Genomic DNA, 23,331 nt, shown 5'->3' with positions numbered 1-23,331 from the left:
TCGCACTTCTGAAAAGACCTTCTAAGACCAGCATGAATTTACATGTTGGTTCAGGCTGGCTAGTGTGGTTGGTGCTGGTCTGGCTTGTGAACCAGCATAGCCATGCAAAACATAGCTGGTTAATCAGGTTGACCAGCATTGTCTTTATGATTAAACTGGTTCACCAAGGGCCAAGCCTGTTGGGCACACCATCATCCCATGCTGGAGGTCAACTTCCAAAACACTACATATCTTGGTGACCAACAATGCTGGGCTTTTCAGCAAGACATTCAAGACCAATGTGTTTGTTTCAGAAATGGCTCAGTGAGAAACTCTTGTGTCGGTATTGGCAATCTGAATGTCCACCGCTTGTCTCTATAGGTCCAAGTGTAGCTTTAACTTCTCTATGTTCTCCCCTACAGAGGACCTACTTCCTGCGGGCTTCCCCAACATTGACATGGGCCCTCAGCTGAAAGTGGTTGAGCGTACGCGTACAGCGACCATGCTTTGCGCCGCCAGTGGTAACCCAGACCCCGAAATCACCTGGTTTAAAGACTTCCTCCCCATCGACCCAAGCACGAGTAGTGGCCGAATCAAACATCTGAGATCAGGTAAGACAAACCAATGCATTTCTATTTTTCTGTTTATTTCATAGCTTTTGTTAAAGGAGCCAATATCGGTCCACCTTCTGGTTGTAGGTCCCCTACTCAAAAACACCCATCCACAGTGTAAGCACTATATGCTAAAGGTGCTAAGAGAGCTGAAATGCAAGAATAATGACTTCTAATGAAATGTGTCAGAGGAGCTTACTCCAGATTTTGTGGCAAGCGTATGATTAATGTCTGGTTGGGGCTAATGAAACTTTATTGAAAGACCCAGTAAAGGAGAGTCTAATTATATATCTCATTAAGTCCTGCGCTCGAGTCGCCCTAGGGCCAGCATTGTGGGTCAGTGAATTGTAAGCACCAGAGAAAAGACATATCTGTTGGGTTGCATTTGATTTGGAGATGTTGACGTAAAGTAGTATAGACAGTGGATACTAGACTAGCAACCCTTGACCTGAACTTGCTCCCCTTTTTCAAAATTAAAGTAACATTTTCCAGCAAGTTGAGCGGCTACATCTGCTCTCACTTACGTTAGACTTGAGTGCTTTGATTTGCGCCGTGTTAATGGACAACCCAGACTCGCTAAGGGGGTATCATTGTGCTCTGTAGCACCGTTGGCTTTTGGTACAGATACCCAAATGCGTTTGACTTCAGTAGTTGAGGACAAGAAACAATCAGTGAGATTATTGTGTAGCATGTTGGGCTAAACCCAAATATTCAACCTCTTTAGCATTAATTGGCGCAGAAGCTGTGAGGCTAGCATTGCACTAGTAACTTTAGCAAGCGTATGAGTCTGCTCTGCTGAAAGATGCACAGATACAACGTCCCTAAATGTTTTTGGATGCTAAAGTCACACCTAAAATGTATGGATGTCATTGCGTAAGATAGCCAATTGGCAAACCAAGTTGCATCTGCAAACAAATAGTGGTAGTGCGTGCTTTTCCCAGAACTAACGTTTTGCAATTGTTTGTTAGCCAGGTGGTCTGAATGTGATTTTTAGTGGATGTATGAAGTCAGTTCCCCTTCAAGTTACCACAGGTGTGATTTTCCACCAAGTTTGACAACCAGAAAGTGTTCAAATGCATTTTGTCTTAATTTTGAACAAAATGTCTAATAGTTGTATTATTTGAAACCGGACATTTTTTTAAGCTTGTGTCTCCATATACTTTTTGGTGCCACTGTATAGCAGATAAATGTGTGTATATATATATATATATATATATATATATTTCCTCGAAATAAGCTGTCTTGCCAAACGTTTTCGCTTGTCCTACCTGTCCTACCTCAGTATATTTTGTCTGTCTTTGTCTCTGTGTGAGTGGGTTTATGGGTCATAAATGTTGTTTTGCACGTCATCTTCTTTGTAATGTCTCTGTTTAAACTGAAACAGGTCGCTGGCTGAATTTCCGCATTCACATGCACTGGATGACCCTCATTAATGAACATATTATTGAAGTATTACTAATTAGACGAACTGAATTCAGTATGCACGCTCTACAGCATGCACTAATCAGCTATAATCATTGTTTTAATTCAGTCCGTCTAGTGAGTTATTGAATTGCTTTTTAGTAGCATGTTTTAAAACATATAATTGATTTTAAATCTAAAAAGATTTTAATTAAAATTTCTGAAGGCAATAACTGTTTTAGCAAGAGCAATTAATTTAACACTAATGTCACATTAAATACCTTCAGCTATAATGCATTTACTTCAGTACCTACTGTATAGAATATATTAGCATTAGTCAGAGTAAACATGAGGGCGAATCTCACGACATCTTCCAAGAACATGTCACGATCGCATTTTACCTCAATGCATAACATAACATAATGCATTTTAGGACAGTTAAGGATTTTTGCATTGTGCCATATTACTGGGATCAAATGTGACTTCTCGACAGGTTTTTTTGAGAGTCTCCAAAGTCACCTCAAATGCGCATAACACATTTTCATAATCGTCTTTAACAAATGTGTTGAACTTGATTATAAACCTCAAATTGTCACCCTCCAATGGGATCTTCCCCTCTGAACTCTGTTGATTTCAGGCTGTGCAACACTGGTGTAAATCCAACCCTAAAATGTGCTGTTTTATTCTTCCTTTTCTGCTTCTTTTTCTATTTAATACCTTTTTTCAGAAGCCTTTGGTAAGTGTCTCAGTGAGTGCACAGTTTCCTACAGTCCCCGAAGCAGATGGCATTTTAACTTCTCTTTAAAATGCATGTCCTACCCTCTCCTTTGCCTTTAACTCCTGTCTGTACCCTCCATATTTCTTTTTTCTTCTCCTAGCCCACTAACATGAAACGTTTCCCTGTTTTTCTCAAGACTGGACCAGCTTTTAACAACGTCACACCGCAGAGAGTCTTTGTGTGCGCACACATTTCTATGGACATTTAGATGAGTTTCATACACTGTGAAAATCAGTTTCATTATCTGTATTTTTGTCTTGTATTCCAGTAAAAATATCTAAACATCCTTAAAACAAAATGTAATTAAATTATGACCGAATGTTCATTTTTGAGTGAACTACTTTGTGCCTTAGCCCATTGGCAAGTTGTGTTTTTCTGCTTGTTTTCAGCATATACCTCTCTAAAATAAGACTTTATTTACTTTATTCAAGATATATATTTAAGAAGTCTTAATACCCTCTCAAATTTCTCTTGTTTTACAATGTGCACTGGTGTGTACTTCAGCAAATTTTATTCCTTAGAAATACTATATTTACTGTGCACTATAATATGGAGAATGTTGCTTTAAATAGGGAGCAAGGGAGCATCCTATAACTCTCCTATAACTGTTCTGAGACCAGTGCAGACAGACAGCACACTGGAGGTTAAGTCATGCACTAAATAGGGAGCAAGGGAGCATCCTATAGCTCTCCTAAAACTGTTCTGAGACCAGTGCAGGCAGACAGCACACTGGAGGTTAAGTCATTCACTAAATAGGGAGCAAGGGAGCATCCTATATCTCTCCTATAACTGTTCTGAGACCAGTGCAGACAGACGGCACACTGAAGGTTAAGTCATGCACTAAATAGGGAGCAAGGGAGCATCCTATAGCTCTCTATAACTGTTCTGAGACCAGTGCAGACAAACAGCACACTGGAGGTTAAGTCATTCACTAAATAGGGAGCAAGGGATCATCCTATATCTCTCTATGCAGTTAAGTGCATTTACTCCTAACATTGGGTCAAAAGTTCAGTTTCAGGCCTAGATGATGTTTGGATCACTCGACATATTTGACACATGGGACAATGATCATCAGTACATAGATTCACCATTTATAATGGATCATTTTATTTTAATATGGTTGGCAGTCACGCTCGGGTCGGTTGGCAGTCACAGGAGGGTAAAGATATTTTTTGCTGGACTACAAGACAAAAAATAAATACTGATTTTGTCAATTATTTGTGCTCTTTTGGGTTTACTTGTGAAAAGTATTCACCCCCTCCCCCCAAGTATTCTACATTCTTAGGCAGCTCTTTAGCTCTCAAGAGATTTCGTTCTCTGGCTTTGCTTCAGCTTTTGATGGCCACAAATATTCAGATGGTTTCAAAACAGAAGCATAACAGAGTATAAATTCAGAAGTTCCAGCCAAGCAGTTCTGTAGTTGATTTTAGGCACACCCTCGATTCATTTGCCAGCAAGAGCTCTGTGGACTCGTGACTCAACCCGTGAAGAATCACGTTGACATATTTATCTTCTGGACAGAACTGGCCTCGATGCCTGAAAACTGCAGGAGCCAGTCAGAGACCCCAAGTGGTTATAGTCTGACCTGAACTGTTCTTTACATTGTTTTGAAGGAAATGTGAGTGGTGCTTGCCCAATTGCCCATGCAAACTCGCAACCACGATACTAGGGTTGTAATGTTGTTGCTACTGTAGGTGGTAGTTAGGAGGTTGCTTACTGGCTACAGACAAAATGCCCACTCTTAAAAGCCAAAGTATACTTCGGTTTTCCTAAAAGTGTATCACAAAACACTTGTAGCGTGCATGTGGCGAACACATCCGTATAGGATCACGGTCAAAAGAGTATACTTTGAAAGACTAGAGCGTTCGACAGCGTGCGTGAGACAGAACGAAACTCAAGTCTCAAGTATCTATGACATTCTGGTTCCGAAATATATGGTTTGGCTTCTCCGTCAATGTAAGTTACGTAGGATTTTTTATCATCCACCAGGCAAAATCTGTGTCTGAATTGCTTGAGTTGCACTTCTCGACAGGAGTACCAATGCCAAGTACTGTAGTGCTTTTACAGTAAGGCTGCTGTTGAACAATTCAACATGGTATCATCTCCAACCCTCTGTTCCAAAACTTCAGATCTATCAATTAAATGGACAACTTGGGGCCTATTCCTCCCACAGCCGGAGCTCACTGAAAGCCAATCAGAAGCTTTAGACTGCCTACAGAAGAAGTGCAAACCACAGCAGTAACCCGTCCATTTATCTCTCCTGCAGTGTGCTTCTCCCATGGTATTCCCTTTAGTAATTTCATGGAGTAACTGTACCAACATCAGGACAATATCCATTCATCAAAAAGTAGACTTTGACAAGTTAATGGCTGTAACCGTAACTACACTGAAAAAGATGAGTACTTTAGCCTTATTTTCCTGTAAAAACACTCTTAAAACAAGAAAAAAAATGACTTTGAGAGGCCGAATGGCATAAGATATTAAGTCTTGTTTTCAGAGTAATCCAACAAAATTTGGTGCGGTTTATGCTTATAACAAGAAACAACTATTTGCCAATGGGCTAAGAAAAATAAGCTTTATAGAATCAAGTTTTATATCTTACCCCATTGGCAAATCGTTTTTTCTTGATTTAAACATAAACGTTACTACATTTTGTTAGATTTCTCTGAAGACGAGACAATTATCTAATGCCATTTTGTTACTCAAGTAAATATATCTTGTTTTTAGAAAGAATACATATTTTTACTGGGAAAACAAGACCAAATACTCCTTAAGAATATGATACACACTAATGTGAAATCTTGCTAATCATCAAGTAATAGTTCACCCAAAAATGTTTACCCTCATCTCACTTCAAATCCAATTGATTTACTCTTTTCTGCAGAACACAAAAAATAGATATTTTGAAGAATGTCAGGATTGCTGATTTCAGTACAATGGCAGTTGATAGTGACTCACTTTAAAGCTAAAAAAAGGACCAAATCGTGTTACAAAAATAGTCGATGCGGCTCATGCGTCATATTTCAAATCTTTATAAGGCACGTGGTCACTTTGTGTGTCCACTCTCCAGGGCTTTACTGGTAATCTGGCATACCGGGCATTTTCCATGTGGGTCGACTCACTTTGGGGCCAGATCAGGGGCGGACTGGCCATCGGGAGAACCGTGCGGGCCAGTGGTCGGCCACGAAATGTGCCGAATGGGCCGCGATAAGCTAAAATGAGTCCGTGTTGCAGAACGGACCTCAAAACAGTGCCGCGATATGCAGAAAAGGGCAGCGAACACCCCTCCCAAAAACCCGCGCTCAACAAGTTTTGGGCCGGTTCCCATGTAAAATCCCGGGCCGATTTCTCTTCCCAGTCCAGCCCTGCCACTCTCATATCAAGTTCCAAAATGTATTATGCCAACTGCGTCAATAACGTCAAACCTCATTGGTTCTTGCACGTCACATGACCAAACGTCATACTATAGGAACCAATGAGGTTTGCTGTTCTTCATGTTGTCCGTAGGAGTTGATTTTTGTAGGAATTTGTTTTAGAGTAAATTTCGGTCTGTTCTTCTTTCAAAGTGAACGCATGCCTTCAGAAGACTTGGAAAACAGCGCACGAGTCGTATCGGCTACTTTTTTTCTACTTTATTTACTTTAACTGTATTGAAAAAAGACATGAAATACGTTTCCTTGTCTTTTCCGCAGAATAGAGTAAGTCAAATGGGTTTGGAACAACACAGAGGTAGGATATCAATGACAGAATTGACATTTTTGGGTGAACCTATTAGTTTTAGGAAGACGAGGAGAAGGAGAGGAGCAACTTCTTCCCAAGCTTTGAAACTCAAACGACCACTTTCTCTTTGGAATAAAGATTAAAATAGGGAAGCAGGAGTCTTGGCTGGGGATGCTGTGGATTGCTGCAGGCCTTTTTCTCATCAGCATAAATCCCTACAGGTTCAACAGAGACGGACAGCAGCACTTTAGCAGAAGCGGTGACCTCCCTAAAGTAAACATCTCCAAATAAGCCCTCTTCATCCTGTCTCTTCAATCTGTCCGCATTGAAGGGCAGTTTGATGGGCTGTTCACTCCTCTTGAAGCGTTTTAAAGAAACATCATCACATATGATGGAACAAATGTTTAACTTTCAAGCCGGGAATGTGCATGATTGCAATTGTAGTCCATTCCAAGATGGTTTGACCGAAAGTTGCTTTTTGGAACAATCGTTTATTGGCAAAGATCTGTCGATAGTTGCCGATAGTTTTTTCATTTATGTGTGTTTTTTTATGTGTGTTTTGGGCTTGTTTATGCCAAACAATGTGATTTTTAATGTTCTATGAATCAATTTGAAAAACTATCGGCCGATTAATCGTGTTTCGGCCTTTCCCACCACCTTAGTTATCAGTATAATCCACTATCGGTCAACATCTAATATATAGATGTGGGGGTCGTGGTCAAGTGCTGGCTTGTGAATAGAGAGCGAGATCAGCAGAGGAGAACGGTGAGGACCTTCACCTGTCATTGATTATCTCTAACAGCTGTTTGTCATTTCATTGAGAGTTGGAGATGGATTTAAGAGCGAGCCTGAGGCCAGAGAGGGGGAGAGAGTGTGTACGCAGACCGAGACGGACGCTGAGGGTTAATAATTCTGCTGAAAAGCGAGGTTGTTTTGTTGTAGTAATAAAGTACATTTTGTGTTGGATCTCGCCATCTCCTGCTTCCTCCTCAAGTCATAATGAAGAATATGGGGCTTTTCCACTGCACGGTACAACTCAACTCGACTCAACTCGACTCTGCTCGCTTTTTTGGGGGTTTCCCACTGTGGATAGTACCTGGTACCTGGTACTTTTTTTAGTACCACCTCGATCGAGGTTCCAAGTGAGCTGAGCCGATACTAAATGTAACGTCAAAATCCTGCCGATCACTGATTGGTCGGGGAGAATCGTCACTACCAGCGCCACTGGATTTACGACATGCGACATCAACCTGCTAGTTTTAAAGTTAGCAACAGCGATAGTAGGATCATTTGTTCTTTCGACTTTCGAATTGTGAAAAAAGAAATGGCTGTGCGCAAAACCACGCCGTGGTCAATAAACGAGGTGCAGATATCGTTTCACTCATTAGCGATGAGCGAAACGATAAAGTCTCTCAGGAAGTGTCTCAGCTGTTGGCCGCACACGGCTACCACCGGACCATCAACAGTGTAGGGAAAAGTAAAAAAAAAAAAACGTAAATGTGTCTACAGAACTATCAAGGAAAAGTGGAAGTGGTTCAACCAAATGGACGCTATCTAAACCGGCGAGCAATGGGAGGGAGAGTGCGCTAGACTGGCGTTGATCCATGATGGAGGATGGTACGTTTTGTTACTCTGCTTGAAAGCTTCCCTTTATTTAGTTGACCAGCTACTGGAAAGCTTCTAAAACAACCAGGCCAATTTAACTATTACACTTGTGTAAAATCACCATGCAACAACTGCTTTATGCAGCACAATGAGCTAGCAGCTAACAGCTAGCGCTCGTGTTATTGTTTTGGTCCGTTTGTGTCGTGTTTAAGATGATGTCACGGCAGTAGAGGAGGCGCAACTATGACGATCATCCAATAATCCCGCCCACATTGAGGCGGCACTAAACTGCAGTGGAAATGCAAACTCAGAAAAGTTCAATAGTGAAAACGACAAAAATACTGATTAAGAAATGTCCTTGTCTTGTTTTCAGTATAAATATCTAAACAAACTTTTGTGATGTTTATGCTTAAAACAAGATATTAAATGAACTATTTGCCAATGTGGTAAGAAAAATAAACTCGTTTTCCTTTAAGGAAATTAAGCTTTTTGTGTTCTTTTTATCACCATTTCTTTCTTCCCCTCTTGTTTAACACTTTGGAAAATGTTTCTAAAAACAAGACTTCATATTTTAAACAAGATGCATTTACTTGAGAAGCGAAATGACATTAAATATTAAATCTTGTGTTTACAAAAAAGATGCAACGTTTATATTTAAACAAGGGAAAAAAAAGTACTTTTGGCCAATGGGTTTAAAAAAAAAAGCTTTATTAAAAATTAATAAAGGAAAACAAGTTTATTTTTCTTACCACATTGGCTAATAGTTGTTTTAATCATAATCTTCACTTAAATTAGTTTAGATATTCTTCCTTGAAAACAAGACAAAAATACAGATTTTTAGCAGCTCATTTACTGACGTATTCATTCCTCTTTCTTTCTTTAATTGTGTACTGAGAACAGAGGCACATCTTTTAGAACTCATTAGACTCTTTAAACGCTTCATAGCATTGTAAGATTGACAGATATTATGATTCGTTTGTCTTTGAGGAGAGTCGGCATCTGTGTCCCTGCTGAGGCGGTTTGAAGGTCACTCTGGCCGAAACTCATGGCGGCAAGCCCAAACTCCGTTTTAGCCGTACAGATGGAGGAAGACTGAGGCCAGATTGTCCACTGCCTCCCCATTCCTCTCCCATAAACTGAACAAATCTGAAAGTTTCTCAGAGTAAATGACAGCCCGAACAGTCACAGTGGAATCGAGCCAATAAGAGTTGCTGACTCTTGACGTCGTCTTGGCGGGACTTTGACGACCATTTGTTTGAGTGGTGGCGATTTTTATTATTTTTATTTTTTTATTTTTTCCCATCTTTGTTTTACTTAAAGGAGTACTGTAGTGTATTTATGTTTGCCTTTTTCCAAAACACCCAAGTTCTTCCTATTGTAGTTAATAAATGCTTTGTTTACCCCATCACAATCTCAAAACCTCTAACCTGACTCTAACCTCACCCTAACCAGTTTATTCCTAACCTTATCTCTAGCGGGAACATCTAAAACTACCTAATTCTGCTGCCTCAACGTCCCTAATAATACTAACTATAAACTGACACAATCCCTCTGCCCTTCTGATTTCAGAACTTCATAAAATATACATAAACAACATTTAAATTATGAATATTTTGCCTGCTTGTCAAAGACCCGGCTATGAGCTTCAAAGCACATATGCGTTCGGTCGTAAATTGAATAATTTAGTTCACATCTCTTAGATTTGTGCATTTGTATTGTATATTGCTGTTAGGGTAGCCCCTCCTCCCCATCCCATATCAAACTATACTGCATAAGGGTTGAGTAAGAGTAAATAATGACAGAATTTTTGGGTGAACTGCCCCTTTAATGTGAGGGGCATCCAATCGAGAAGCAGGCAAAATACCCTTCACATGACAATGATGACCTTCCAGTTGCTGGTGGACAAAGGAGCTCACTGTTTTTCTGTGTTGACCGAGTCAGTGAGGGTATTCTGCTTTATAGCATTAACCGAATTTCATCAGCCCATGAAAATAGCCCAACTGAAGCTTGCGAACTCGGTTAACAGATTTGATGTTTGGAATGCCGTTCATCATTTTCCAAACTATTTCAGGAACACACTTTAACCTTAGACTTTTGTTATGTTGGCCTCTCGAAATTGGCACACATTGACCCAATTTATAAGCAAGCCACACCGACAGACTTCTATTGTGTTACAGCTAGAGGAAGCATAGTGTCTTCATTGTTGAAAACCATTCAGACGGCCATGTTAGGTCAGAATATCACCTACACCCGCTGACTTCGGACTGACAAGACTGTTTTCTCTGCACGAGTTTTGGCAAAGTTGTATACCGTAACTCTTATAATCGCAGTTAAGTGCAGATCAGATGCACATATAGGGCTTAGTCAGGGTAATTTCGGATGTCACATTTATTTTCTTTAATATTTAGAGACGATAAAATGCACAAACAGGCCGGCATGTAGAACGAGCGCAACGGAAGTCATGTGATTTGCACCTAATGGATACAAACATTGACTAGCGGTTGAACTAACGGCTAATGCACACTAGAGTTTACATCACATTCAAGGGGATATTGTATTGCAAGGACGTAGAGGAAAAACCTGTCCTTCGACTTTTTCTTCAATGTACTCTGACGCAGGCATCCATACACATTTGTGAATTGCTGTATTCTTGCTCAAGTTCAAACTATGGTCACTTATTGAAATGTTACTCCAATGTATAGTGACGTAGCCGTTCGTCGACCATTACGACTTTCGGAAATCCAATTCAATGTATTTCTGCTTTATTTTAAACTATGGTCACTTATTGAAATGTTACTTCTATGTATAGTGACGTAGCCGTTCGTCGACCATTACGACTTTCGGAAATCCAATTCAATGTATTTCTGCTTTATTTTAAACTATGGTCACTTATTGAAATGTTACTTCTATGTATAGTGACGTAGCCGTTCGATTGAGCCATTACGACTTTCGGAAATCCAATTCAATGTATTTCTGCTTTATTTTAAACTATGGTCACTTATTGAAATGTTACTTCTATGTATAGTGACGTAGCCGTTCGTCGACCATTACGACTTTCGGAAATCCAATTCAATGTATTTCTGCTTTATTTTAAACTATGGTCACTTATTGAAATGTTACTTTTATGTATAGTGACGTAGCCATTCGTCGACCATTACGAATTTCGGAAATCCAATTCAATGTATTCCTGCTTCATTTTAAACTATGTTCACTTATGGAAATGTTGCTTCAATGTATAGTGACGTAGCCGTTCGTCGACCATTACGAATTTCAGAAATCCAATTCAATGTATTCCTGCTTTATTTCAATCTTTGTTCCCTTACGGAAATATCGGCATGACTTCAGGTCTCTAGTTGTCAGAGAATGAACACAAGTGTACATTTCAAATGTGCAACTGAAATCCTAGAAACTTCAAGAAGTTTTAGAAGATGATTGGCAATACACCCCATTTTGTTAGTATGTTAATTTACGTTTGTTCTCTTTCACACTAGCATTGTATATTTTAACATCTACAACGAAGATGCGCAATGATGTGTTATCCAGCAATGTTGATGATAAATACCAGCTGCATTTTAATGCATAAGTTGGCCATCGTCATTTGAGTCATCAGTGTAGCAACGTTTATTGGTTTAACACCCTTGCTAGCACCCAAAACCGCATTGACAATATACTAATTCACAACATAGGCTACTATGTCATGTTTTTGAGCAATTTCAATTCCTTTTTTAGGTCTTAATTTGGCGAGTTTGAGTTTGGTTTAAATCGTAAAATACCTCAGAATACGATATACATTACTGAGATTGAATCACGATTCACAATGCAATACATTAATTGTATAATTCATAATCTCACGCAGTTTGTTTTATCCCGTACGGTGTTTCATAGAAGTACAAATTCGTTATTTTCGAAGGGGATGTTGTGTCGGAAGGACGTTGAAGAAAAAGCAAAGGTTTGCAAAAGTGACACTCCATCATATGCCAAAAGTTGAGAGAATTTGAACTTGCGAGTTCCCGAAATTGTGTTCACGATATACTTATTGTATGAAACTAGGGAGTGGATTAAGACCCAGGAAATTATAGGAAGCCACAAACGTTATTTATATGCATGCAGGTAGAGAAGAAGAGATGAGAGATACAACCAGACATGCAAAGCTTCAAGTCCATTTATCAAAACCAGCACTGGGAGGTCTTTAACGTTTATTTAAACTTTGATTGATGGAGATCTCAAACAAAATGATAATCAGTACATTAGGAAGCGTCTCCCTTCTACAGCATTAAATAACCTGGACTAATATTAATCTTGAACTAAACTGATGTTTGTCTCATTTGTGTCTTTTTCCAGAGGGTACTCCTATCCGAGGTAAGACGCTAAACTGAAAACAGCCATAACACAACTAACCTAATTTAACCACCAAACTAATGACTCCAGACGACTGCTAAACCTCTTTCTTTCCAACGGAGACCGGCTGTCGTCTTCTGTTTCCAGTTAACATTCATTCCTTGTCCTTAATTGTGTCTCTGTGTGTGTTTTTGTGTGTGTCCGTGTCTATTCCTGTTCTATGTTTGTGAGTGCTGTTGCTGAATGTGTGTGTTTGTTCATTCCTCAATGTTGTGAATTAAAATGTCAGTGTCTGGGAGAAGACAGGTGTTCAGTTGATGTTTGCCTACGTCTATGACATTTGCAGGGTTTGTGGGGGCAGGCCTCGCTTATCATGCTAATTAGTATGCAAAGTAATCATGTTGTCGCCTTTCTCTGTCAGCTCTGATCTCATCTCCACCTGCCCGGCCAATTGAACTCATCACGAATATTCATGTGAAATGTGGGGTCCAAGGCGCGACCAACAGCTCAATGAATTTTCATAATTTCCACCATTCACTTTAATATGCACTGCTACTAAAATGTGATGTCATATATATTTATATGTATGTTTTAGATTTATTTTTAACTTAGGAAGAGTTCAGAAATCAATATTTGTTGGAATAATCCTGATTTTCAATCACATCTTTCATGTGTCTTGGCATGCTCTCTACCAGTCTTTCACATTGCTGTTGGGTGACTTTATGCCACTCCAGGTGCAAAAATTCAAGCATCTCGGCTTTGTTTGATGGCTTGTGGGCATCCATCTTCCTCTTGATCACATGCTAGAGGTTTTCAATGGGGTTCAGGTCTGGAGATTGGGCTGGCCATGACAGGGTCTTGATTCATGCGTCCTTCACAAAGATGAATCTGCCTGATTCCAGCCTTGCTGAAGCACCCCCAGATCATCACCGATCCTCCACCAAATTTCACAGTGGGTGCGAGACACTGTGGCCTGAAGAACTCTCCAGGACTCCGTCTCACCATTAGACAACCAGGAGGATCGGTGATGATTTGGGGGTGCTTCAGCAAGGCTGGAATCAGGCAGATTCGTCTTTGTGAAGGACGCATGAATCTAACCACGTACTGGAATAACACTTGCTTCCTTCCCCAGATGCTTTTATCCAAAGCGACTTACAGTGCACTTATTACAGGGACAATCCCCCCGGAGTAACCTGGAGTTAAGTGCCTTACTCAAGGACACAATGGTGGTGGCTGTGGGGTTCGAACCAACGACCCATGAAAGATGTGATTGAAAATCAGGGTTATTCCAACAAATATTGATTTCTGAACTCTTCCTGAGTTAAAAACATTAGTATTGTGTTGTTTATTAATGAATATGAACTTGTTTTCTTTGCATTATTGGAGGTCTGAAAACACTGCATCTTTTTTGTTATTTTGACCAGTTGTCATTTTCTGCAAATAAATGCTCTAAATTACAATATTTTTATTTGGGATTTGGGAGAAATGTTTTCAGTACTTCTTAGACTAAAACAAAAAAGTTAATTTCACTCAAACACATACCTATTAATAGTAAATCCAGAGAAACGATTTTTTTCGTGACCCATCCTTAAGAAGGTAGCCCCCATTTTTTCTGCTAAAATGTCTCTTTTGACACTGAAATGGAAAAGCAGCGTGGAGATGTTATCAAAGCTAAAGGGACTGGTCCAAAATAATCTGTTTATTTTATTACATCTAAAAATTGGACATTTGTGGTTTAAAACTGTTTTAACCTAACAAAGTTTCGTTTTACAGAGTGAGCAGGTAAGTAAACATCTTTGGTTTGAGCGTAACTTTGAATTGATTTATTATTATTTTTTATCTTTTCTTTCTTTTTTTTATTTATTTAAATGGGTTAGTGGGGAATAAACAATGTTCAAATGGCAATTATACACTGTGTTTCGGGCAATTTACCTTCCAATTTTGAGTCAAATTTACAGTGTCTAAATTTGTCGAGTTGTGCTGCGTATCGCCAACCACCTCACGATACGATATCCATTGCAATATAAACAAACTGTGCACTTTATTAGGAACACTAAGGTTAGATTTGCTTTCTAACTCGTTCTTAGAGTGCTTCCAGTATTTATAATGCAGAAACGCAGCATATTAATAATTTTCTGCTCACTAACCCAAACGTGACTTATAAAGTCTGCATTTGCATAATGGAATTAGTGATCCAAAGCAGACCTTTTGCCCAGGGCAGCTACTGCATATTCAACCCCCATCTGGGGTAAAGGAGTCGGGCCAGTTATGCTGGAGGCCTCCCTCTAAACCCACCCCATGAGCTGCTCTGGTAAACGAGGAGCAATCCTAATTAAGTCACCTTAGATGAATTAAATCGCAACACCTGCCCTCGAATTGATCAGCAGCTAATGCGTGTTTGCATATGTGCACTCAAAAATTTAACATTACTTCATGTCATGCCAATTTAAATGAGTTAATTGGCTCAAATGACTGAGTGGCCCGAGGTGGATGCTTTGGATGTGGGCACGCAACATTGGCATCTTTATGAGAATTCGACAAGACAACAGATGGAAGTTGGCAGCAATTGCGTTATGTCTAGCCCTCATGGTGATGGTCTCGTGTTCAATGACCTTGGCACGTCCGTACTCGCTTGCGCTTTTCCTACCGTAGCGACCAAACAAACTGTGAGGACAGGGTTTTGTCATTGTCATATTCGGAAAGTAAAAGTATGATTTGTTGATTTATGGTCGCAGTACCTCTTACGTGAAGCCACTTCAGTGATCGGGCGAAAAAACGGAATAAAAAGACAAGCATTAGTTGTCAAATGTTGTAAACCGAGATAACTATTGTATACTGCAGAAATAGTAAGAGTAGTGTACATTATTCCAAACATACCCAAAGTGTTCACTTCTCTTCTAACCCGCCCATGTAGAATATAACCCAGCCATTCGGTTGATCCCACAAACAAATCAGTCATGCCTGGCCGTCATCCACTAATTGAATTACACACATAGAACTGTAGGTGCTGGAAGATGACTATGTTGCTGTTAGCCGTGAGCTGTTATTGAGATTAATCGAGCATGCCAAGCGCCATCACGCGCACACTTGTGTTCTGCCTGTCTAGACAGGCGTTAAGGCGTTGTAGATGCAATCCTGACGTGAAAGCGGTTCCAAATGGTAGGTGTCTAAATGATGCTGCCTTTTAAGATACCTTGTTGTAGCCAAATTCATAGGCTGCATCGCATGTATCCTTTGCGGAGAAGGCGATCCCAAAATGTACATTTGCATTTATGCATTTTAGAGATTTACAGAGCCCTTATTACAGGGACAATCCCCCCGGAGCAACCTGGAGTTAAGTGCCTTGCTCAAGGACACAATGGTGGTGGCTGTGGGGATCGAACCAGCAACCTTCTGATTACCAGTTATGTGCTTTAGGACAGTGTTTCCCAAACTTTTATTCTGCCACAGTACACTTTTTAACGACTAAAAAAGATTATTAGATGTCTAAGAAATTAGACATTTAATAGCTTTTATTTTCATTCACATTATCATTTTTAATCATGAACTTACAGGACGAGCATACAGCAGATTGTGTATTTATATATTTATGAAGAGAACGGATGAACAACAGAGACACGAATCAGATGAATGTGACAGCGGAGGCCACTAAAACATGACATATGAACAACGCAATATTACAAAAGCAAATACAATAATATATGAACAAAACAGGTAAAAAATGAACTTAACAGAACTCAATGGACAACTCAAACTTTCCTCCTGGTCCGCATCGACTTAAACTGGCCTATGTGTAATCAAAGGCATCAAGGGAGACTGATGCTGAGGTCATTAGATTTTGCGTCTTTGTCTCAGACAGACGACTTCTCGTGTCAGTTTTAATTTGGTTCTGGAGACATCAGCATCAAGCGCCGCATCGCCCTCCACATGACGAGAGTTGCAGAAAGCGTCACAGAGGGCCGATTTTACCAGTTTGCCAAGTCAAAAAGCAGGAGGTGTGCACAATAAACATTTAAAACATGTATTTGGAAGAGAGAAAAAAGCTTTCAGTTGCTTTGATAGCAGAAAGTAATAAAAGGACTCATTTATTAATTCAATAACTGGGGTCTCTGATATTCGTAAATGATAAGTTAATATTTAATTAAAAGAACTGATGAGACTTTCACAAATTTGGACAGTTTTTAAATATTTCTTGTTGCTTAGTAACTCTCAAAGACATTATTGGTGAAGCACAAACGAAAAACACTTGACGCATCACATGACGCGAGTCATGTGATGACCATTTACACGTATAAATATCTTCACAATCACAAAAGTGACCAATTATGGTTTCAAAACGGAGAATTTCTCTGAAAGGTGAGGAGTTTAGATCCTTGAAATTATAATTTTTTTTTTCATGCATTTATTTATTTTGTTGAATTTTATAATTTTCCACAGCACACCTGACAATCTTTCACGGCACACTAGTGTGTGGCACAGCGGTTGGGAAACACTGACTTTAGACCACCATGCCACCACCACTCCATCATGCATTGATCCAAATGTATGCATTGAGTGCGGTAAAACACATAATCCAATATAACGTATGAGGCAAGAGAGTTGTCGAATATAAATACATTTACTTCAATAATGCTAATCTTTTGATAAAAAGTTGCTAAATTTATCCACAAATGAAATATTTTATTAATATTTGTGTGAATGTATTTTTACTAACTCGTTAATTCAGTGCGATTAATTTGACTAAAAATAACATGTTAAAAAAATTTACGCAATTAATCGCACTGCCCACGGACCGTAATAAGGAAGATTCCTGAGAAATGCAAGCTTGTAGTACCACCCGTTTACTCCAGGGGGCAGTAAGTGAAACTTCAGATGTATCGGCAACACACAGTTTATACAGTGAAGATGTATATATATATATATCATTTTTTTAAATATTTAAAGATAACTATGTATCATTATTTCAGCTTTATATATTTAATTATTTTTATATGAGGAGCTTTCAGCAAATATTTGTATATGAGATTTAATGCGCTTAATCGCGATTAATTAATCGGGACACCATGTAATGAATTGGATTAAACATTTTAAACGATTGACAGCCCTAATTTTTACACTTTTAAGAGTACAATGTTATATTGGCAACATGTTAACGTCAAAGCTGATGATATTTATCGAAAGCTACAAAGAAAACTTATGTGGAAAAAATCGGTAATTAAAATAAGAATAAAAGCGTAATCCAGTATGCGAGATGAGGCGAGAATTTTATGTAATTACTTGCATTTTATTAAATACTGAAAACAATAAAAAAAAAGTTGTGTAATTACGAACTGACTATCTTACCCAATATTTGTTTTATTAAGTTGAATGTTTTTTAGAGTATTTTTTTAGCTACATTAGCAGCATGCTAGCATCAAACACGATTAAAATAAATTGCGAGTCAAGTTTCTCGAGCGAAACGCTGTTTATGTGGCACACGACAGTGTTGTTATTGTTATTGTTATTGTTATCGAAACTACAAAGTTTGCAAATAAAAAAAGTTTCCGAAACTGCTCTGACAAACAGTAATTTAAAATTTTAATTTTAAAAAATTTACAGTAAATTATCAGCAGCTGTGGTTGCCAAACATTTAGTGTACAAGTACATGTACTCTCTTGGTAAACATAATATACATTTTTACCATTAATTATATGGTTAAATCATGCTTTTTACATCTAAAAACATAATTTTTAAACATTTTAACATAAAATGACATGTATTGTAACTTTTTTTAACCGTATATTTTAAAGGTAACTCCACCCGTTAACCAATTAACATTTAATGTCTTTTACTGTTAAAATTGACTCCCAATTGACTCCCAAAACTAATTAGAAAATAACAAAGCTAAAATAATCAGATCAAATTAAAAATGATGATCAAAATTCAATAAAAAATTCTTAAATTTAGTAACTTCTACACAGATTTCCTGCATATATAGAGCGTTTCAAATCAGTCACTAAATCAGGTTCAGTGGCGGTTAGGAAGCTGCCTTAGAAGGCAGCTCACTAGGTTTTGTAACAGAGCTACAGTCTCTCCGTGTTAGCGGTTGGACCTAATAGACAGCTGCATCGTAGCATCGGTCACGCTTCTCTGCTCCTATCTAGCTCCACACCTGGCTGCCACGCTCCACGCCTCAGCAGATCTGCCTCCTGTCACGAGCTCCGCTTAACAGACAACCCAGCCTGTTTCCCCCCGATCCGGGATTCAAGGGTTGACAGGAGATGCAAGACCTCGTCTGCTGAGGCCATCGCTAAGCCCAAACCGTTCGCAGGTCAACGGCTACAGCTTGTGTATCAACCGAACGCCAACTGCGGCTGTTTGTTGTAACAAAAACACTTATTGTCCAGTTTAAAGGACAATGCGCTTGTACTGACACTTGATGATTAAAACAGGGTTTTTGTCCCAGTGTAGTTTGAGTTCTCAGCATAGTTCTGAACATTTCTCAGTCAGTGTTTAGGTCTTATTTTCCAGAGGTAGTGTCTCAACGTCCTTAACGCAAGATATATTTACTTGAGAAGTAAAATGGTGCATTATATTGACTCTATAAACCCTTTAAAGAGAGTAAAGTTATTTTTGTACTCCTTTGGCAAATTGTTTTGCCTTGATTAAAGCATAATCATCCCTAAATCTTTTTCAACATAGACTAAATAAATCTGTTTTCCAATTGAATTGTATAAACAACCTTAAGATAGAAATATGAATATCTTATGCAATTTCACTTCTCAAACTAATTTGTTCTTTTAAAGGAATTTAAATCCATTCACTGGAGGACAAGACATGCGTGCTAATTAAGGATTTTTTGTAGTGTACGCAATCCCTCACCCTTTGAGTACTTCATTTAATTCGGCTAACTTGAATATGTTAGCAGCTACCAATAATGTAGTTATACTCTTGGCTCTGTTTTACACATTTACCATGTTAAAATCAAGCCCACAGACTCCTTTATTTATATCAACAAAAAAACGACATATTATGCCGAGACCCGGTCATCATTAGCAATGGCGTCTTTGTCTTTTGCCTTGGTTAGGGCTGGACTGATAATCTTGCATACCGGGCATTTTCCAGGGGGGGCCGACGCACTTTGGGGCCGATCAGGGGCCATCGGGAGAACCGAGCGGGCCAGTGGGCCGGCTGCGAAACGTGCCGAATGGGCCGCGATAAGCTAAAATTAGCCGTCGCGCTATGCAGAACGGACCACAAAACGGCGCCGTGATCTGCAGAATAGGACAGCAACGCCCACCCCCCGCACTGCTCGACACGTTTTGGGCCAGTTGCCATGTGCCGATTTCTCTTCCTAGTGAACTTATACATTGTAGAACGCATCTGGAATACTTTTATATCTTCATTATTGTTCTGCTTGCGATAATAGTTCACCGCCAGAGGTTTTGTGTCTCAAGGATATTCAACAAAGGACGTTTTATCTAACACAAGTAAACTGACTCTTCCTTTACGACTCTTTGAACCCGAGACTATTGGTTGAAGCAAGATAAAACCTTGTTTTGTTGCTTACTGTGCTGCTAACGGTAAGCTACGCCACTAGCCTAGAAAAAGCCACAGGAAGGCTGGATAATGGGAATTCAAAATGTAATTATACATAAGAGATAATAACAGAAAACAACATTTTCAGGCCGAGCATAAAGGGAGTCTTGGGGAAACAGCTGTGGGAATGATTCTAACATGTGAAACATACTTGGGTTGTTGTAAAAAATCCCACTTTTCCATTGGACGAGTTGGTAGACAAGACCGACGTTTAATAAGAGAGACAGGACTTTAACAATAACGATATGAGCATCCAACAACAACAAATTGGCTTGAAATAAAGCTAGCAAGACACTAAATTAGACGCCCACTAAGACGAGGACCGGAAAAGAGAATGAAGAATCCACGATTAGCTTCTCGCTTGCGATTAATTTTTTTTCCGTACCATTAAGCCATAAGGAGAAAGAGACTGATAGATTGGTAGAACACCAATATAAAGTAGGTATATCATCCTTGAATGCCCTCCCCAGATAGATTCGAGTGGAAACGGGGGAAAAAACAAGCAGCAAATATGTAATGAAGTCAGTAGGGAATCGCTGTTCGGCTGAATAGCAAGCAGGAGTACCCAAAATAGTCCAGTACAGGCAGGAAGGAGTGCTGAGTACATTTTCCTGCTTCGGAGCCACTGGGAATTAGTTTCTGATTAATGAATTTGGGTATGCAATGTTTACATCCCACTAAGCTTTACTCGATTGGTGATCTATATGACGCCGCTTAATTACTGGTTTGACGGAAAGGTAGAGAGAAAGGGCATCACAAGAGTGAAGACAAGCCTGAAAGAGTGAGCGAGTTCAGGCCTCCCTGAGAGTTTGGCATGCCACTGTGCCATGGTTTATTTATCAGCCTCTGATTCAATAACATTCAAATTCATGGCTGTTTTCTGCAGTTAGAGGCTCCGGAATTGACTGAGAGGGACAGACTCGTAGTGGAGATTTCCACCAGCTTTTCAGTGTTGCACAGGTTGCACAACAGCGGTTCCTGTTGGCCGTGCACCTGACGAGATTTAGAACGCCCTCCAAGACATCCTACCATCAACCGGACGCCCGCTTCGCAAATGTGCCCATCAAATAATCCGTGTACAGCCACACACACTTTCAGAATCTCCTTCCATTTTGGTCTCTTCGTGCCACGCCTCTAAACACCGTGATCCTGTCATGCTGTTGATCCGCTGCGAGCAGGTGTGATGCATCGACCCAGAAGCACATTGGCAGACAGAATTTTCCGCAGGATGTAGAATAAGCGCTTAAACCACAGCGTGAGTCCCTCCACCACGCTGCTGGTGATGTCCCATTGCTGAGTGTTGACGTCCAGGTTTTGTGAGAACAAATGTCTCTCCAGGAATGAGGAGAGGACTGTGTTGTCGTAACCAGTCTGATTGATATTGAGAATTGTTGGATTACTCCAAGGCAGGAAAAATAAGAATAGGACTGGTATTAGATAGTTGCTTCAAACCAAGGAAATGTAATATTCCAATAGAAATGCAAACAAATGATATTATTCAAAAAAATAACATGGGATATTACACGGTTCGTTCACCCAAAATGGAAAATCCACTCATGATTTACTTAACCGTTAACCCATTCCAGATGCGGTTTGCTTTCCTTCTTTTTAGAAGCACGTTTAAGCTCTTTTTGTCCATACAATGGAAGTATACCGGTGCTAGCAGTCTGCTGGCTATTTGACAGTCCAAAAGGCTGGATTGATGGTGGCGTAGTGGGCTAAAGCACATAACTGGTAATCAGAAGGTTGCTGGTTCGATCCCCACAGCCACCACCATTGTGTCCTTGATCAAGGCACTTAACTCCAGGTTGCTCCGGGGGGATTGTCCCTGTAATAAGTGCACTGTAAGTCGCTTTGGATAAAAGCGTCTGCCAAATGCATGAATGTGAATGTAAAAGGAAAATTTAGGCAGCATGATGGACTCCAGTCAATGTCTTCTGAAGCCAATGGATAGGTTTGTGTAAATCGAAAATTCAAACTTTTCTCAAGTAATTTTATGGGTGTTTAGCCCATACCAAAAAGTCATTGGTGAAACGAATCCAATAATATAACGACATTTTTCTCAATTGAAATGTTTAAAAAAATATTTCATCAAAATGCACCATTATTTTTTAATAACCGTCAAAGAGGAAACTGGCTTTTGGCACTTTATGATGTAGTTCCGGCATCTACCAAAGGGGCTAATTGGGACATGCTAATCAGCAAAACCTAACCTCTTGGTTCAAATTCCAGAAGCGGTGGTTTGTGATTTATCACCATTTGAGCAAGACCTTGAGTATATCCAGAAGGAAGCCAGTTAACTTCAGGTTTTTGGTGGGGAAATATCATATAAGTTGCTTTGGACAAAAAAATGTCTGCTAAATTCATGCTGAAAGTGTTCAGACACCTCTTCTGCAAGGATTTATCGGTCTAGAACCTTCATTTGGATTTACTCCCCTACATCGGCCTTGGTTAACAGCCCAAGATTTGAGGCCTGATTTGGAAGAATATCAAGTGTTTATCATGTGAAGCCAATTGCCTCCAGCAGATACTAACACGAGTATAAGTCTCAGTTCCTGGTGAGCCCAATGAAATAATTCATGGCATGGGATTTAAGTGTTGTGGTAAGCTTCGGAACTAATGGACGTTCGGCTCACAGCTCAGCCTTGACCTTCGCCAACTTTACTCCCGTTGGGATGGAGTCGTTCTTGCACACTTTAGACACATTACTTCGACTCAACGCCCTGCTACTTCCTGGTACATTGATCCGGCACTCGCTGGTGCTAGTTCTGCCATTCAATTTGATGTGATACACTTGGACATATTTAGATCAGATGTTTCGCCATCTAAGTTCTCTAGCCTCGAGTCAAGAACTGCTCCGATTCAACACTGTGTGTAGCATTTAAAGGCGACATTGGCTTCTAAATGGGAAAGGGCTTTTAGCAATTCACGAGGATGATGTGCAGCATCAAACCTGCCAAATAAAATAAAGAGCTTCTGATTGTCGTGCTACTTTCGAATTTCTAATATTTGTTTTGTCGTCTTCTCTCTCTCTCTCTCTCTCTCTCTCTCTCTCTCTTCTCTATCATCCCATTCTTTGGGATATTTTTTTTGCTCTCTTAGGTGCCCTTCAAATCGAAAACACGGAAGAAACGGACCAGGGGAAATACGAGTGCGTGGCATCTAACGTGGAAGGCGTCCGATACTCTTCCCCTGCCAACCTGTATGTGCGAGGTAGGGAGCAACCTGGCCCTGGAGCCCATCGAAAACCTTCTTAAATAGTCCCAAGACCAGCCTGGTGGCTTCCTGAAGGGTGTACATTTGCATTAGAGTACAAATATA

The 23,331-nt window shown here is 39.7% G+C and overlaps 1 protein-coding gene across 7 annotated transcripts in view; it reads left to right on the top strand.

Annotated features, from left to right (window-relative positions):
* LOC127641023 (receptor-type tyrosine-protein phosphatase S-like) overlaps nt 1-23,331 on the top strand; it is a 266,090-nt gene that overhangs the window by 160,002 nt on the left and 82,757 nt on the right. For 4 of the 7 annotated variants that reach the window (XM_052123760.1, XM_052123758.1, XM_052123757.1 and 1 more), the window contains 2 exons: nt 402-590; nt 23,113-23,223. In XM_052123760.1, the coding sequence (XP_051979720.1) occupies nt 402-590; nt 23,113-23,223 (300 nt within the window). Of the gene's footprint in view, nt 1-401; nt 591-12,435; nt 12,454-23,112; nt 23,224-23,331 lie in introns of all 7 variants that reach the window. The other 3 variants (XM_052123759.1, XM_052123756.1, XM_052123762.1) reach the window with 1 other exon arrangement.

The sequence above is a fragment of the Xyrauchen texanus genome, chromosome 50 (genome assembly GCF_025860055.1).
Source record: "Xyrauchen texanus isolate HMW12.3.18 chromosome 50, RBS_HiC_50CHRs, whole genome shotgun sequence".
Taxonomy (NCBI): domain Eukaryota; kingdom Metazoa; phylum Chordata; class Actinopteri; order Cypriniformes; family Catostomidae; genus Xyrauchen; species Xyrauchen texanus.
This window is presented reverse-complemented; position numbering and strand designations above follow the sequence as displayed.